General features: G+C 38.4%; 1 protein-coding gene across 1 annotated transcript in view; it reads right to left on the minus strand.

Annotated features, from left to right (window-relative positions):
- The window catches only part of LOC150090896 (sorting nexin-25-like), a 325,882-nt gene that overhangs the window by 271,084 nt on the left and 36,694 nt on the right, over positions 1 to 18,104 (minus strand). Inside the window, exons 6-7 of the mRNA XM_090376672.1 lie at positions 11,701 to 11,873; positions 6,408 to 6,594 (exon numbers count right to left, since the gene is read on the minus strand). Of these exons, the coding sequence (XP_090232798.1) occupies positions 6,408 to 6,594; positions 11,701 to 11,873 (360 nt within the window). The remainder of the gene's footprint in view (positions 1 to 6,407; positions 6,595 to 11,700; positions 11,874 to 18,104) is intronic.

Here is an 18,104-nt window from a genome sequence, read left to right on the forward strand (position 1 = left end):
ATTTATGTTTCAGGACCAGGAACTCTGGGGAGTACGAGGATGTTGCGGAGATGTTAGAGAATGTTTCCCCAAGAGCATTGGCTATTGCAGTTGGATCTGCAATAGCGCATCCGTTATAATCTAGGATTGAAGAAGGGTGGGATGTATATTTCCCCTTCATTTTCCGGATTTTATCCCAGGCTACCTTAGAGTTGGTAGACTGGTTAATAGATGATGTAAAATGGATCCACGATTCCTTTTGACTCTGACGACGGATGTAGCGTGCTTTGGCTCGTGCACATTTGAAGGCTATAAGGTTGTTCATGGTAGGATATCGGCGAAATATCCCCCACACTTTGTTTTGAGCCTTTTTTGCTGCTGTGCATTGTGAATTCCACCAAGGTTTGGGAAATGGTGGAAACCGAGCTGATGTTTTTGGGACAGCATTAGCAGCTGCTTGGACGATGATTTCTGTGATGTACTTAACTGCATCATTGATAGGCTCTTGACTGACTGTGCTAAGATCAAAATTTGCCTGATGTTGGAAGGCAGTCCAGTCAGCCTGATCAATCTTCCACCGTGGTAACCTAAAAGGAAGACATGGTCTCCCACTGTGTAACAAGGTTATCACGGGGAAGTGATCGCTTCCGTATGGATTCTCCTCCACTTCCCAAGTGAGTGAAGGGAGTAGAGAAGGGGAGCAGATAGAGAGATCAATGGCAGAAAAAGTACGGGTAGGCATGTGGAAGAAGGTGTTTGTTCCAGTATTTAGAAGGGAAAGGTCATTGTCATTGAGCATAAGCTCTATGACTCGTCCCCTTCCGTTGATGCTCGCACTACCCCACAGGGTGTTATGTCCGTTAAAATCCCCGAGAAGTAAGAAAGGGGGAGGCAGCTGCGTAAGAAGATCATCAAGGTCTGCCTGGGAGATGTCAGTCCCAGGTAGCAAATAAATGGAGCACACAGTTAATAGAAATCCCACTGAAAGGCGAATTGCAACAGCCTCTATGCTGGTTGTAATTAGCAGGGGCTGCACTGGGGTCTGGTTACCCACAAGGATAGCCACTCCCCCGTGTACAGGGCCATCCGCAATTCTATCCTTTCGAAAAAATGTGATGTTGTGCATGGTGGGATCATCATTTGCCTTTAGATATGTCTCCTGCAAGCAAAAGCAAACTGGCTCGTGCTTTTGCAGGAGGGCCTTGATGTCATCAACATTTCGCCGGAATCCACGACAATTCCATTGTAGGAATTTAGCCATTATTTTGGCTTGGTGGGTCCATCAGGCGGCTTCCGAGGTGCTGAGGGCTTACTTTTATCAGTCTTGGATTTATCTTTTTTGGGGAAGAATGGACGCTGTCCCGTGTCCATTTCCTCCTCCGCAAAGAGTTCCAAGACTGAATCTTCGTGTACCTCCTTCTGCTCGACCTCCATGTTTTCTTGGGAAGTAGGAGGTACTTCACCTTTCTTATTTTTTTCTTTGGTGATTGCCTTTGTTACTTGTGGAGCATTAGGAGGTACCGATACAGGAGTGGCAGTTGATTGGTCCTTCTGTGCAGGTTTTTGCGGACTTAACAGATAACGCGCGATGGGAGTGAAAGACTCCTTTGGAGGGATGGACATGTCCGTCTGTGTTCCGATGGAATACCTCCCTGCTGCCTTCTGGGCGTAGGTAGGTTTGTTGATGTTGAGCGGTTTCACCGATTTCCTTGCCTCCTGGTACGATATATTTAGCTCTGCCTTCAGCCGTTGAATTTCTTTTTCTTCTTTCCACCTCTGGCATGCTCGTGAGTAGGCCGGATGTTCGCCCTCACAGTTAATACAGGTGGGTTTTGCGGCTGAACATGCTGTTGTTTCGTGGTCCTTTGCACCGCATCGTGCGCATGCAAGGACTCCACGGCAGGCCATTTGGGAATGTCCATACTTCTGGCATTTAAAACACCGTAAAGGGTTCGGAACGTATGGACGCACTGAACAATTGATATATCCAGCTTTGATCTCGTCAGGAGGTTTAGGAGAGTTAAAAGTCAGGATAACGTTCCTGGTTTTAACTATTTTTCCATCCCTTCGCGCAGTGATTCTCTTGACGGCAATGACTCCCTGTGGTTTTAATTCGGAGCAGATTTCCTCCTCGGTGACGTCGAGAAGGTCCCACTCCGAAATGACACCTCTCGATGAATTGAGTGTTCTGTGTGGTGTCACCGTTATAGGGATTCCTCCGATTGATGTTACTCGGAGTAGATGTTCGGATTGCCTGTCATTTTTAGTTTCAATTAAGAGGTCTCCAGAGCGGAGCCTCTTAACTGATTTGGGTGAACCTACTAACCCATCTAACCCTTTCTGTATAAAGAAAGGTGACATTTTTCCAATCGGTTTTTCATTGGTGGAGTGCATGATTAAAAACCGCGGAATAGGACCTGATGGTAATTCAGTCCGCTGCCTCTTTGAAGCAATATTGCTGTCAGTGTCTGTATTTTCAGATAGGAACCGGGTTGGGGCCCCTGAAGAAGTAAGTTTCTCAGGATTCATGGAGTTTTTTATATGGTTCAGTGCCCGGGCTCCCCACCCACCACGGAGCCCAAAGGGACGCCCACTACCCGGCATGCAATAAATGCGCTCGGGAGTGGGACGCCAGGGCTACCCAGACACTATACCCGCACCGCCGCCAGCCTGAATCCTGTCCCTCGGACCATGAGGGTAGGGGCGTGGCATTGACACGGTTGGCCCTCGCAGGCGAGCCTACTAGCCGATTGATCCTAGCCGGGCCTTCCAGGACCACCCGTCTTGTCGAAGCAGGGGCCAAAGTGGTGTATTGAAGCTGGGCCCCTCAACCACCAGGATCCCCCTTTCCGAATTTCCACGGGTCGCAGCGCACGGTAAACACGCCGGATTCCATTGATGTAAGCCTGGAACCTAGGCTGTGGGCGTTGGATCCCAGTGATGCTAGTCTGGAAGTCCAGCAGCGTCACTGGGAGGTCCCCTCACCATGTACAGGTGCCCACGTCGAGGGGTTGTCACATGCAAATATACAATCATAATTAATGCACATCTTTCACTCCACAAGTTGACTCATGGAGGTTGGAACATTGCAAACTTTCCTAATTGGTATAAAGATGTATTTCCTCATCAATGTGATAAAGTACAAAGCATAGCTGAGTTAAGTGCAGTAATAGCCATGCTAGACTACAGTTAAAGTCCATGTGAATACTAAGTGAGTTTAATGATAATATTCTTATCAAAACGATTAGTTATAAAACTAATTATAACTAATTATAACTCTGACTTATGCAGCTAGTCTAGAGTACAAACAGAACATTTTTATTAAATTTCCACTGATTGTTTTTTTCCATGCATGGAAGTATTATTTTATTAGGAATTAAATATGAATTTAAACATGTCAAAAATATGAAGTTTAATTTAATTTGAAACAAATTCAATTCAGCATTACAATTATGCAAGGGCTGTTCAACAGAGAGAATGATCATAATTTTTTTTTCACAACATACCTTTATTAATCATCAATATTTTGATGGTCCTTTTCAAAGTAGTCCCCACTGGATGAAATGTGAAATGCACTTACTCCAATGTTTCTGCCATTCTTCAAAAACATGGTGAAAGCCATTTTTTGACCAAGCGTTTGTGAATCTCCTCTGATGTCTTAACAACTTCTTCTGATGACTGGAAGCGTTTTCCTTGTAGCTCCTTCTTTAACCTTGGAAATTAAAATAATTGCAGGGTGCAATGTCTGGGCTGTAGGGCAGATGAGGAACACATTTGACATTAATGCTGGCTAAGTACTCAATGACAGTATGAACAATGTGAGGTCTCATATTATCATAGTGCAGCATTCACCCACCTGTGTGCAGTTGTGCTCATTTGCAACGAATGTGATCCCACAAAGTGTGCAGTACAGTTCTGTAGTAAGGTCCTATATAACAGTTATATGATGTGGCACAGCATGCCAATAAACCATTCCTTGAATGTCAAAAACAGAGGTGACTTGGTAATTGTGGGAGGTGTTTTACCAAGATCATTAATTAATGATTAATGATCTTGGTAAAACACCTCCCACCATTCCCAAAACGCTCCATTCAATGCCTCCTGTGGTCTTCCGTCAAAAGGATATCAGAAGGATTTTGATGAATCTTGATGTTAAGAAAGCTCCAGGTCCTGATGGTATTTCTCCACTTGTTCTCAAAACCTGTGCTCCTGAACTTACTCCTATTCTTTGCCGCCTTTTTTCACTTTCTTATTCCAAAGGTGTTTTTCCTTCTGCTTGGAAATTTGCTCATATCCAGCCAGTTCCTAAAAAGGGTGACAAATCCCTCCCATCCAATTATCGTCCCATTGCAATTACTTCTACTCTTTCTAAAGTAATGGAGAAATCAATTAACAGCCAACTCTTAAACTACCTAGAAACTTTCCGTCTGATCAACGATCACCAGCATGGATTCCGTCAGCGTCGATCCACTGGTGATATTCTGGCTTATGTTACCCATTTATGGATAAATTCAATGGAAAAGTTTGGTGAAATACATATTGTATATTAATATCCTCTTGTATATTAATGACCTTCTTCCATCTCAAAGGCTTTTGATCGTGATTGGCATAAAGGTCTTCTAAACAAGCTTCCATCTTATGGTTTGCCAACTGTTTTTAGTAATTGGTTATCCAGTTTTTTCTCTGATTGCTCACTGAGGGTGATGGTAGTTGGCTCTCTGTCTTCTAACTTCTCCACTGGTGTCCCCCAAGATTCAGTTCTTTCCCCCACTTTTTTCCTCTTGTATATTAATGACCTTCTTCCATTGACTGGAAATCCTATCCATAGTTTTGCCGATGATAGCACATTGCATTCCACTTTCCATTTTGAGAAATCTTCCTGCTCAATCAGCTTCAACTTCTCAAAAATCTGCTACAAATTCCTTAAATGCGAATCTTCAGGTAATTCTCCAGTGGGGCAAAGACAACTTAGTTGATTTCAACCCTTCTAAAACTCAGTCTTGTCTTATATCTCACAAAAAAGGATTCTTCTGCTCCTATGCTTATCTTTAGTGACACTCCGATTTATAGGGAAAATGATATATCTCTTTTGGGGATTACCCTGACTTCTAATCTCTCTTGGCACAAGCACATTACAAATATTGCTTCCTCTGCATCTAAAAAACTTGGTTTTCTCTTTCGCTCTCGGCGTTACTTTTCTTCCAAACAGCTGTTCACTCTGTATAAATCGCAAATCCGCCCTGCCATGGAATATTGTTCCCACATCTGGGGTGATGCCCCCAAAATCCTTCTCAGGCTTCTAGATTCCATTCAGAAGACAGCAGTTAGGTTAATTAATGACTCCTTTCTAACAGTCTCTCCACTCTCTGTCTCATAGACATACTGTTTCTGCTGTATGCCTCTTCTACAGATACTTCCATGGGCACTGTTCTTCTGAATTGGCTTCTATAATTCCCACTCTCTCTCTCTCTCTCTCTCTCTCTCTCTCTTTCAAAAAGGTCCGAACACGTGCCGCCACCAGCCAACATCCATTTACTGTCCAACTTCAAACCCACAGAACCAACTTTTCATCTTCCTCATTTATTCATTCAACTGCCGTTTTCTGGAACAACCTTCCTTCATACGTATTTCCTGAAAATTACAATCTACAGAAGTTCAAGTCCAATGTCAACAAATATCTTCTTTCGTCTTCTCAACCTCCAACTCAAGCACGGTACTAAGTACTATAGGTTCTAATACCTCTCGTGTTTGGGGTTCACATAAAAAAAAAAAAAAAAAAAAAAAAAAAAAAAAGTGACTAAAAAGTGACTAATCTGCAGAAGCTACAATTTTACTTTTGTGGTATTGCTGATGCCATAAACTTCCAAAGTGAACTTTATTGAATACCTTCTTGGTCAAAATGAAGAAGACATGTCTCATCTGACATTATCACCTTGTGCAAAATCTTCCCATCTTCAGTAACCATCCATTGCAGCTCCTAACAAATCTCCATGAGAACTTGCTGTTGCTCAGGTGTTAGTCTTGGAATCCAGCATGCACAAACACGTGTCATATTCAAACATTCACAGAGAATACCATGCATGTTTCTTACTGATATTCTCAGCATCTCTGCCATTTACCCTACTGTTATACAATAATCTTCTCTCATGATTACAGACGCAGTGTTTATGGTTTCTGTGGTGACAGCAGAGGTTGGAACTCCAGGACTTGACATGCAGCAATTACTATTATAAATAATGTTTAAATCTGTTAATAACATGTTAAAACACTGAAATTTAGCATACCTGGACTGGTATTTTATTGTCAACATGATGGAATATGCTGAATTTTTGATCTGAAAATGTGTTTGGATCATCATGGTATTCTGACATATACATAAATTCCTTTATTAGGTAAGCTACTGTTTATATAAAAACTGTCTATCTTACCTCATTTGCTTTAAATCTTCAACTTCACGACACTGATTGATCAAATCAATAAAATCTTCATATGTCTCAGCATATGCATATGTCCTATTATGCCGTTCCATCTCTTCCTGCTGCCATTTTAGATATCCAATTAATTTTTGATTGATAAAATCAGGATCGCACACCAGCTCAACTAGTCTGTATAAAACTAATAAAAAAACATATTTTGCTTATAAATATAAAAACAATTTCTCCATTAACCACCTTAAAATGCCTACTTTTGTAAAGAGAAAATAAAGAATGGCAAAATAGAAATGAATGAAAATCACAATAACTAACTCTTACATTATGGTTTGAGTGTATCACAAAAACTTTGAAATTATGGACTAAAATTTGCATAATTATTAAACCTATTTGGGCTTACTTATATTTCTATAAGTATTTCTACAAGGACATTATAAATGAATAAGATGCATAAGGTTATTATTATTAACTGCAAAAGACTCTTCATCTCAACAAGATGGGTCCAAGCAACTAGAAAATTGAAGAAAGCCAAATTTATAAACATTGATATCACCAAGAAAAATTATTTAAATATTAGAAAACTCAGATTGCAGAAAGTCAAGTTTCAAAGAAAGGAACTCAAAAAGTCCTGTGTGAGTGCAGAGTTGGGAGAATGACAGACATAACAGGAATTTGACAAACTGGAGTAAAGAGATTTTTAAGCAAGAGAAGATCAAAAAGGGGGATTTCAGATTAGGAAGTCTGTGACAAGGAATATCTGAGTGGATATATGCATGAGTACCACCTTTGAAGTGAAAGGAACCGTTGAGTGATAATTAGGACAACTGAGATGAATAGTGGTTAAGACAACCAATAATTGAAATTCTGTCAGAAAAAGTAAGATGAGCTTGGCTGACTGTAAGGGGAAATGAGAATATTTACGAAATGAATGATGAATTAACTGCAAAAATTTTTTTTGCAGTTAATTTGTTCTATGGGTTTGACTATTCATGATGCATTTAGTAGCAAAGTAAATGAGAGAGAGTGAGTGTGTGTGGTATGAATTAAACAAATTTATTTCTAGATAGGGCAAACACACACAGCAATAATATACCCAGCCCCTTGGTATCAAAAGGTACCATTGCCTCAATGGTACCCTTTGAACACACAAACTACTTAGATCCACCAGTTACTGGCTAGCAGAGTAGAAGCAGTGAGATTATACACTAATCCAGATGCCTCCTAGAGAGGTAATACTTCTGGTGGACTATTTATCAGCTGGCCTGCAAATCCCATTTTAAATCTGTACCCATCAAATGTAAGCAACAGTGGATCCCACATCATACCCTCAAAAGATTGACTCATACTATATGACAAATGAGATGGAGGTTGCAGTGCTTTCCTCTGGAAAATATATGTTTATGTTCATACTCCGGGCACAACCACCAGGTCAGAGGGGTTTACAATAAATCATGAATACAATCATAAATCACATTTAGCAGTCACAGGCTTAGGCCACAGTCTGCTCAAAGAGCATGTGCTAATGCACTCTCACATCTGACTGCTCAGCTACATCAGGCATTCTACATGGATTGTACTGAACAGGGTGATGAGTCACTGACCACCTAGCATTGCCTGGTGACATGAAGGGTCAGCCATTCCTCTGTGTAATGTGGACACAACACCTCATCCCCTGCTTATGTTGATTCACACTTAGTATTCAGCAGCTCCTGTATACTAGGTGTAGTGTTTCTTTTGACCTTGCATGAGAAATATCCAAGATTACTGAAATTTGGTCCACTTGATTCACAAATAGGACCTGAATATCAGTTTTATCAGTGTTTTTCTTTCGGGTAGCAGCCCTAGCTACCATATCTGGAAGAATGTCTGTGATAAGCTTCAGGACCAACTCAGGGAGAGAGAACTGTCACTGACTCCAGCAGTTACCACATGCTGTAACGTGTACACACACACACACACACACACACACACACACTGTGTACTCCTCGTGTTTCATATATGTTAGTTTCATTATGTTTGAGGAAATTGTTAATATACCAGCATTATATGCTATTCTTGTCATAATTTCAACAAGGAAATTATATAGTGCTTCAGTGATATGAACACAGTAAAACCATTTGTGTTTTGGCTGATCATCATCATCATTGATAATGTGCACAGGTAGTGTTGAAGTGAAACTCAGTCAAAAATTTAATGAAATTTAGTTTGATTTCTTGTGAGCAGACAAATGTGCTATTGTTTAAGTCATTTTCAGTTGTCAGTATCAATAATAATATTGATAGAGGTTTGTCACTGTCACTAAGAGCATGAATCAATAATAATATTGGCAGAAGGTTTGTCACTTACTAAGAAAATGCAGTTTAGGATCATTTAATGGCTAAGAGAAATATTTCTTCAGTGTGAGCATCTGCAACATGCTTTTGGGAATCATTTCCACAACAGTAGGTTATTACACGTGCTAGCATTAGCATTAGTAAAGGCATATGATGCAAGAAAGCAAGCTTATGCAGCATCAGCCAAAAAAAAAAAAAAAAATGCTTTGATTTCACCCCTCTGTTCGTTCGAAATACCTGTACAGATGAGCCTTAAATTTATTTAGGCTATCAACTTCCACAACAAGGGATGGAAATCTGGTCCACCAACCAACTACCTGCTGGCTAAAGGCAAATTTCTGCACATCTATCCTACATCTGTCTTTCCTCAATTTGAATTTATGCCCTCTCAGGTGATTATTCTGAGCAAGAGGAAGAATCCCATCAGCATTGAGCATGCTCAAACCATTCAAGGCTTTATACACCTCTATCAGATCACCTCGCCAGTGCCTGGTCTCCAGACACTGTAACTTGCAAAACTTAAGCCTTTCTTCGTAAGAGCAACCCTTTGTTCCATTCACTAATCTTGTTGCCCTTCTCTATACTCGTCCTTCCTTCAAAACTACATCCTTCAAATCAGGCCTCCAGACCTGTATACAGTACTCAAGGGGTGGCCTGACCATTGCCTTATACAAGGGAATAATCATCTCCTTATCCCTGCTAGAAAAATTCCTGTATATCATTGACGAAAAACCATGAGCTACTCATCTGCACTGCTCAGAAAAACTTCATATCTGCCAGCACAATTACCCCCAGGTCCTTTTCATTCTCTACCACTGTCAGTGTAGTAACCACAGAGTTGTGTTCCAGATCCTGTTGCAGCAGCATAATGTCAGTAGTGTCCTTAACAACCCTGCCAACCTTTGTATCGTCTGCAAACTTGGACATTAAGCTTGATATACCATCATCAATATCACTTATAAATACAGAAAACAACAATGGACCCAACACTGAACCCTGAGGGACTCCACCAATAACATTAGTCCACGATGAGCAGTGTCCATTGATTACCACTCTGTCTTCTCCCACTCAACCATCCCTTTTTCCATAGCAGCAATTTGCCTCCAATGCCACACTGCTCCAATTTGTGCAGCAGTCTTCCATGTGCAACAGTACAAAAGCCTTTCTAAGGTCCAAATATATGATATCAAAGTTATTCCCTGCATCCAGTTCTTTTGTGACTGCATCATAGTATCCAATCAAATTGTTCAGGCAAGACCTTCCCTTAACAAAACCATGCTGTGTCCGAGCTATAACTGAAGTTTTGTCTAGATAATCCTGCAGTGCTTCTTTAACCAGTGCCTCCATTAATTTTCCTGGAACAGAAGTTAAACTCGCAGGTCTATAATTACTTGTGTCAGCCTTTGATCCTCCTTTGTGAATTGGGGTCACATTTGCACATCTCCAGTCTATGGGTACCTCCCCTGAGTCCAAAGGAGCTCTCATAATTATGGCTAAGGGTTTGCTTACTTCCTTTGCTGCCGACCGGGCTAGCCGAGTGGGTAAAGTACCTGCCTGGCAACCCAAAGGTCGCGGGTTCGATTCCCGCCTCGGGCTTGGATCACTGTACTGCAAAAACCTTTGGAGGTGCAATATGGCCACAGAAGCCGATGCGCCAACAACTACCAAATCAAAAAAAAAAAAAAAAAAAAACTTCCTTTGCTGCCTCCTTTAATATAACTGGATAGATCCCATCCACCCCGGGCGATTTTTTATGTTTATCCTCAACAATTTCTCCTCCACTTTCCTCTCAGTTATTAAAAAATCATCTAGCTCACTGCGAGAGTTTACTTCACCTCTGGCAATCCCCTTCCTGAATAACTCTTCATGTATGAATGTAGATATTCACTGTTCACTCTATTCACTGTTCAGAATGCAGCTGTTCACTCTGTATAAATCGCAAATCCACTCTACCATAGAATATTGTTCCCACATCTGGGGTGATGCCCCCAAAATCCTTCTCAGGCTTCTAGATTCCATTCAGAAGACAGCAGTTAGGTTAATTAATGACTCCTCTCTAACAGAGTCTCTCCACTCTCTGTCTCATAGACATACTGTTTCTGCTGCATACCTTTTCTACAGATGCTTCCATGGGCACTGTTCTTCTGAATTGGCTTCTATAATTCCTGCTCTCTCTTTCAAAACAGTCCGAACACGTGCTGCCACCAGCCAACATCCATTTACTGTCCAACTTCAAACTCACAGAACCAACTTTTCATCTTCCTCATTTATTCATTCGACTGCCGTTTTCTGGATCAACCTTCCTTCATACGTATTTCCTGAAAATTACAGTCTACAGAAATTCAAGTCTAATGTCATCAAATATCTTCTGTCGTCTTCTCAACCTCCAACCCAAGCACAGTACTAAGTACTATAGGTTCCAATACCTCTGGTGTTTGGGGTTTACGACTAGGATGCTATTGCACTTAATATATACATAGTTTGGGGTTTTGATATAAAAAAAAAAAAAATCTTATTCTGATTACAATGTAGTGTTATATAAGCAGATTAGTAGATTTATAATTTTGGCATTTTGTTTCCTTTACTTATATTTTAAATACCAAATTTTTAAGCAGTAATATATAAATAGCAATGTCATAAATTTTTAATGGACACAGTGTATTACATATTAATATTTTATAACAAATTGTAAAAGAAGAGACTATTTGAATAAAATTAGGGTAACAATTTTTTTCTATAAATATATCTAAAATCTAAATAAATTTAAAAACATTTATTTTTGTCCTTGGCACCTTTATGATCAAACAAATAGTCTCCAAAACTGCTTTAGTTGCAATATTGTGGGAAAAAAATGAAAAAGATGATGCAATAAAATTTACTGTTATCTTGTTAATTTGCATGTATGTGGTTTCTCTTTATAAAAATATACTGCAGACTCCTATATCCTAAAAACATACCAAAGTGAGTTGTAATCTCTCTTAGAAGGTGACGTAAGGGACGACATCTAGCATACTCAACAGGAAGTAAAATGGTAAGGAAGAAGTCTGTAATATTACGAACATATTGAATCTCTTCCTCATTTTTAGCAAGAAATGATGAAAGCATGTATGGAACTTTTTCAGCTGGTGGCCTACACATTATAAAAATTTCATGAATATTTTGTTTAATTTTTCTACTTCATTAATATTTAGCTGTTTATGAATACATAAATATTACAAAAAAACAAAGTTAACCATTGATTCATCAGAAAATGAAGTTTATTTTTTAAAAGCCCTGATTAAATTTTTATTTTATTTTATTTGAGTTTATAATGGGTCATATTTTATATGGGATCACCAAATATATATGGGGCAATTACAATTAAACTTAACCTATTCAAGTTACATGATTTTGGCAATATCTAGTACATACATATTGGTGTATTAGCTGAAAGCAATTTGCAAAATAAAAAAGGGATTTTTGTCATTATGTCACACTCCTTTGGTACCATTCTTTCCCCTGGAAAGCAGTAATTCTTTCCCCTGGAAAGCAGTAATTCTTTTCCCTGGAAAGAATGGTACCAAAGGAGTGTGACATAATGACAAAAATCAAGAATGGCACACTCCTTTGGTACCATTCTTTCCTTCGATCAGTCCAGGGGCTGTTATTCCAAGCTCCTCCAGGTCCTGCTGCACATTGTCCTTCCATTGTTGACAGGGGGCATCCTCTTGGTCTTTTACCTGTTGGTATATATTGGTATTCTTGTTTGGTGCACTGGAATCTTCCATTCTTTCAATATGTCCTAACCATCTAAGTCGCATCGCCTTCATTTCGTAAACGTGCAATTTATAATTTTGGTAGAGTTCTATATTATGTCTCCTTCTCCATTCTTCCGTTTGGTTGTCTTTGATGGGTCCAAATTATCTTTCTAAGTATTTTGTTTTCAAATCGTTGTAACATATTGTTATCATGGATAGTTGTGTTCCAGGTTTCTGCTCTGTATAGCACTATGGGTCTAATGCAGATTTTGTATAAGTCTATTTTAGGTCCATGTGATAAAATTTTAGATGACAGAAGATGCTGAATTGAAAAATATGCTCTATTTCCTGCCTGGATTCTAGCCTTAACTTCTATGCTGGTATTATTTTTGTTATTTATCGTTCAGCCTAGGTATTTGAATGAGGTTACATTTTTAAAGTTTGAATTATCAATTATAAAATTTATGTCTTGGTTGTTATCACTTCTTGTGACTTTTAAATATTCAGTTTTTTCTTGGTTAATTTGGAGTCCAATTTTTTCAGCAGCTATTCTTAATTTTTTAAACGTATTTTTTACATTTTCTGGATTGTCACTAACTAGATCTATGTCATCTGCAAATCCTAGAATCATTGTTCTACCTGTATCCTTTTTGTTTATTTCCATGATACATTTCTCTAAAGCAAGATTAAAAAAATATTGGTGAAAGGGCATCACCCTGTCGTAAACCTTTTGTGATATTGAATGCTTCTGATTTGGTTCTATTAGAAAGAATAATACCCCTACTACCATCCATGCACATCTTTATCAGATTTTTCAATTTCTGTGGAATACCAAAATCTTTTAGAATATTCCATAAGCTTTCTCTATGCATACAATTATAAGCTTTATTAAAATTGATAAAAAGGTTATGTAACTGGTTGATTGTACTCCTATTTCTTTTCCAAAATTTGTCTTAAGATAAAGATTTGGTCTATAGTAGATTTATTCCTTCAGAATCCTGCTTGGTATATGCCTATGTTGTCTTCAACAAATGGGGTAATTCTTTTTAGTAGGATGTTTGATAGAATTTTGTAGCACGAAGAGAGTAGCAATATTCCTAGGTAGTTATGGCATTCGTGTATATCTCCTTTTTTATAAATTGGTAGTATTAGTGAGTCCTTCAATTCTGCTGGTATTTCTTCCTTTTCCCATATTAATATGATTAATTCATATAGTTCTTTAGTTAGCGTTTTCTCTCCATTTTTAATTAATTCAGAGGCAATTCCATCCAGGCCTGGAACTTTATTATTTTTTAACAGTTCAATGTTTTCTTGTGGGTATACACCACAAGTATATAAATGGCTCTGCTCAAAGGTTGAAGTAGGCATTTTACAATTTAGCAGTTGACTAACGTATTCTCTCCATCTTTCAGCAATTGTTCATCAGTAGATAGTATCTAGTTCTTTTTGTCCTTGACTATAGTAGTCAGCATTTGGGTTCCTGATTTTTGTTTTTTAACTGCTTGATAAAATTTCCTTTGATTATTTGAAGCATGTTGATTTTTAATTTCCTTCAGTTGGTCTTGTTGAAATTGTCTTTTCTGTTGTCTAATTACCTTCCTAGTTTCCTTACAGCTGTCTCTATATCTTTGTTCAGCTTCATTATCTAATGGATTTTGGAGTCACTTTAGTCTTTCACCTTTCTTTTTATTCACAGCTTGTTCAGAGATATTGTTAAACCAGTTATTTTGATGTGAATAATGTCTATGCTGGGTGTAGACCCAGCATTCAGGCTGTCAAGAAAAGTGAAACGTCTAACTGCTGTTATATCTCCAAAACTAATAGACAATAGTATAAACAATTTATACTTATTTTGTCGGTTATATAATGCTGTCGATGAATATGCAAGAAAAAAATTAGAAATTTTGATATTTAATATCATTTTTTTCGAAAAAACTAAAAAGTTCACATTTTGGTCATTTGCCATTGTGCCTGGTTACTTTCACTCTCAATAACTTCTAAACTATGACAGATAGTCATAACAATAAGCAATAAAATTGTTCAGTAGGAAACATAGTTTTTACATCTATAAATAGTTTTGATGTAGTTCTTATGGTTCCCGAAAAAAAAAAAAGCGATGCAAAGTTGAGAGAGTTGAAAAATTCAAGAATTTTCAAGTTTGTTTTCGCAATATTGTTGTTTGTTTGTTATTTGGTTTTTAGGAGCATTAGCAACTAAGGCCATATTACTCCGGGATATGCAGTGGTCATTCCCTGACCTTTCCGCATCCTCCGTATTTGGTGGTGACGGGCTTGAACCCCAGTCTAAAGTTTTCGCAATATCTTGAAAACTATAAATGTTAGACAAAAACAGTAAGCAACAAAATTGTTGCCCTTTTAGAGCTCTACAAGGATGTATAACTAGATTTCAAATCAGGTTTTTAGTTTTCAAGAGTTGAACAACTCGTTAAAGTAACTACTTCATTCAGTTACTTCGCATTTGTCGAGCAGTGAGGTATTTCATTTAGTCAAGTTGTGGTGATGTGCTGAAAGTTACATCAACTAAATGTGTTCAAAGATTTGAACAAAATCACAAATCTAATGTTGAAAGGCAAGCACCAAAGTCGGCGACGGAATGCAAGATCGAATGTAGTAGTAGTGGCATGTGATGCAAGAAAGCAAGTGTATGAGCTTATGCAGCATCAGTCAAAAAAAAAAAAAAAAAATTCACACCATTCCCTCCAAATTGCCTGTCCAGTTCCTCCTTAAATTTATTTAACCTATCAACTTCCACAACGACAGATGGAAGTTTGTTCCAGCAATTAACCACCCGCTGGCTAAAGGCAAATTTCCGCACATCTATTCTACGTCTGTCTTTTCTTAATTTGAATTTATGCCCCCTTAGGTTCGTAATCTGAACAAGTGGAAGGATCCCATCAGAATTCAGGGTGCTCAACCCATTCAAGGCTTTATACACCTCAATCAGATCACCTCACAGGTGCCTAATCTCCAGATGCTCCAATCTGCAGAACTTTAGCCTTTCACTTAGACTGCACAATTACCCCCACGTCTCTTTCATTCTCTACTACCCTGAGTGTAACACCAGCCAGTTTGTACATTTCTCTGGGGCTACTGCTACCCATATGCAGTACTTTGCATTTGTCAATGTTAAACTTCAGTTGCCACTTCACAGCCCATCTGCCCAACTTTTCTAGTTCCTGTTGCAGCAGCATACTGTCATTAACAATCCTCCCAACCTTTGTATCATCTGCCAACTTTAACATTAAGCTTGATATACCTTCATCAATATCATTGATAAATATACAAAACAACAGGTGCCTCCATAGCCAGGTGGGCAGGAGCAGCAGTGCGTAGCACACACTTCTTGATTAGACCGGGGTTCAAGCCTGTGACCACCAAATACGGAGGATGTGGAAAGGTCAGCGAATGACCACCGCATATCCCCGGAGCAATATGGCCTTAGTTGCTAATGCTCCTAAAAACCAAATAACAACAATAACAACAATGGGCCCAACACAGAACCCTGGAGGACACCACTAATAACATTAGTCCACAAAGAGCAATATCCATTGATTACCACTCTGTCTTCTCCCACTCAACCACCCTTTTATCAATTGTAGCACTTGCCCTTAATGCCATACTGCTCCAATTTGTACAGTAGTCTTCCATGTGAAACAGTATCAAAAGCTTTTCTGAAATCCAAGTACAGTAGACTCTCGATTTTCCAGAATAGATGGTAAAAAAAAAAATTCCTGGATAATCTAAAAATACAGTAAGTCTCCGACATACGTAAGAGATAGGTTCCAGGGCTTCTTACATAAGTCAAGTTTTAATTAACTCATGAATGACTAATAAAATAATGCTACTATATCCCTGATATGCCAAAAATTACAAAAACCACATAATATCCCTCAAAAGAATGAAGAAAAATAGTTATATATATTTAATTAGTTCAATTAAAAACTTTATCTGGGGACAGCAGTAAAGTAGCCAGAGTGGCACATAAGAAAAGAAAACAAAAGGAAGAAAAAACACATGTTACTGTACAGTAAAAACTGATATGTATTTCATAACTTTGGTTATTATAGTTGACTTCTTTGATGCTGATCCCTTCATCCATTATCGTATTCTGTCTTTGCCTTTTATTATTGTGTCCACTGTTGACACTGACAAATCTGAATTCTGCGCGATACTTGTTAATGTTTAGCCATTTTCATACATTCTTATTATTTTAATTTTCTGATCAAAATCGATTGCTTTCCTTTTCTTAATAGATTTACTAGTGGCGCTGTCACTTATTCTCTTAGACGGCACCATGATAACAGTCAAAATTAAATTTTCTGAAAAGAACTTCACAGAGTTTAGGCAAAAACTCACTATTATCACCCCACGCGACCTCACATTTTACTAAAGCACATTTCTGGAGGTTACTACCATAAAACAATTTGCACTTTCCAGGTTACTGGGCTTTTCTGTTAGCGCAATTCATAAATAAACGGGTAGTAAACTTGATCTTATTGCATTTGCGATAATACCAATAGCTGGAATGCTGTGGGTTTTTACGTTATTATGGTGAAATGGGTGTCCCCTTCACTGAAATCTTCAGTGAAATTATATAAAAAAAATATAAATAACGAAACATAAGTTCAAATGCTACATAAGTCAGGAACTTTATGTATCGAAAAATGTTCAGCAACCTACGTAAAAAGTATGGCGATGGATAAAAAATGAAAAATGTTTCCAATATGTTCCCAATAAGCCTTGATCCTGTCCCAGGACCAAAGGGAGGGAAACTTATCGGAATGCAGTTGACCCTAGCAGTAAGAACTGCCCACTGATTGATCCCAGTCGGTCCGGTGCAGGACCTCCTGTCTTGTCAAAGCAGGGGCCAAAGTGGTGTATTAAGGCTGGGCCCCCTCAAAGGTTCCCCACTTTCTGAGTTTCCACACATCGCGGCACATGGCTGCACATGCCGGATTCCAATGGTGTAACCCTGGAACCAAGGTGTGGGTGCTGGATCCCAGTGATGCTAATTTGGAAGGCCAGCAGGAGCATCACAGGATGGTCCCCTCACCACATGCAGGTGCCCACATCAAGGGGCACTAAAATGTGTTTCTGAAATGAAGAGGTCATGATAGACTTTCCATGCAGGAAATTGAGCTCATCTTAATTTTAATCTGACTCCAAGAATTCAAACAAAAAATGGTTAGATTATTTTTTAAAGGGAAAAAATGCAAAGCAGAGGAAGATAGAATATCCACAGAAGGAGTTATATTTTAACTTTCTTCCCATTTGAACTAGCTTAATTGTTACTTCCTTCTTAACAAGCAGAGAAAATGTGCAATTTGAATCTGGTGATTCAAATTGCTTACCATTCAAAGTTTATAAAGATGATTTAATGTTTACACAGTATAAACTCTATCTGGAAAGATTTAAAAATGACATATGGCTATATTCAAGATGATGAATCTAAAAAAATAAAAATAAATAAAAAATAATTTAAAAAAAAATTTTTTTAATAATTTTTACACAAATTGATTTAAAATTGGTATTTTTTGAGTATAAGGCTGAAATGTGGCTGCAGGTGATTAATGGTTGAAATTTTACAATCACTTTAAATTTTCA

Source organism: Mastigoproctus giganteus, chromosome 1 (assembly GCF_048544385.1).
Source record: "Mastigoproctus giganteus isolate SK-2022 chromosome 1, ASM4854438v1, whole genome shotgun sequence".
In the NCBI taxonomy this organism is placed as follows: Eukaryota; Metazoa; Arthropoda; class Arachnida; order Uropygi; family Thelyphonidae; genus Mastigoproctus; species Mastigoproctus giganteus.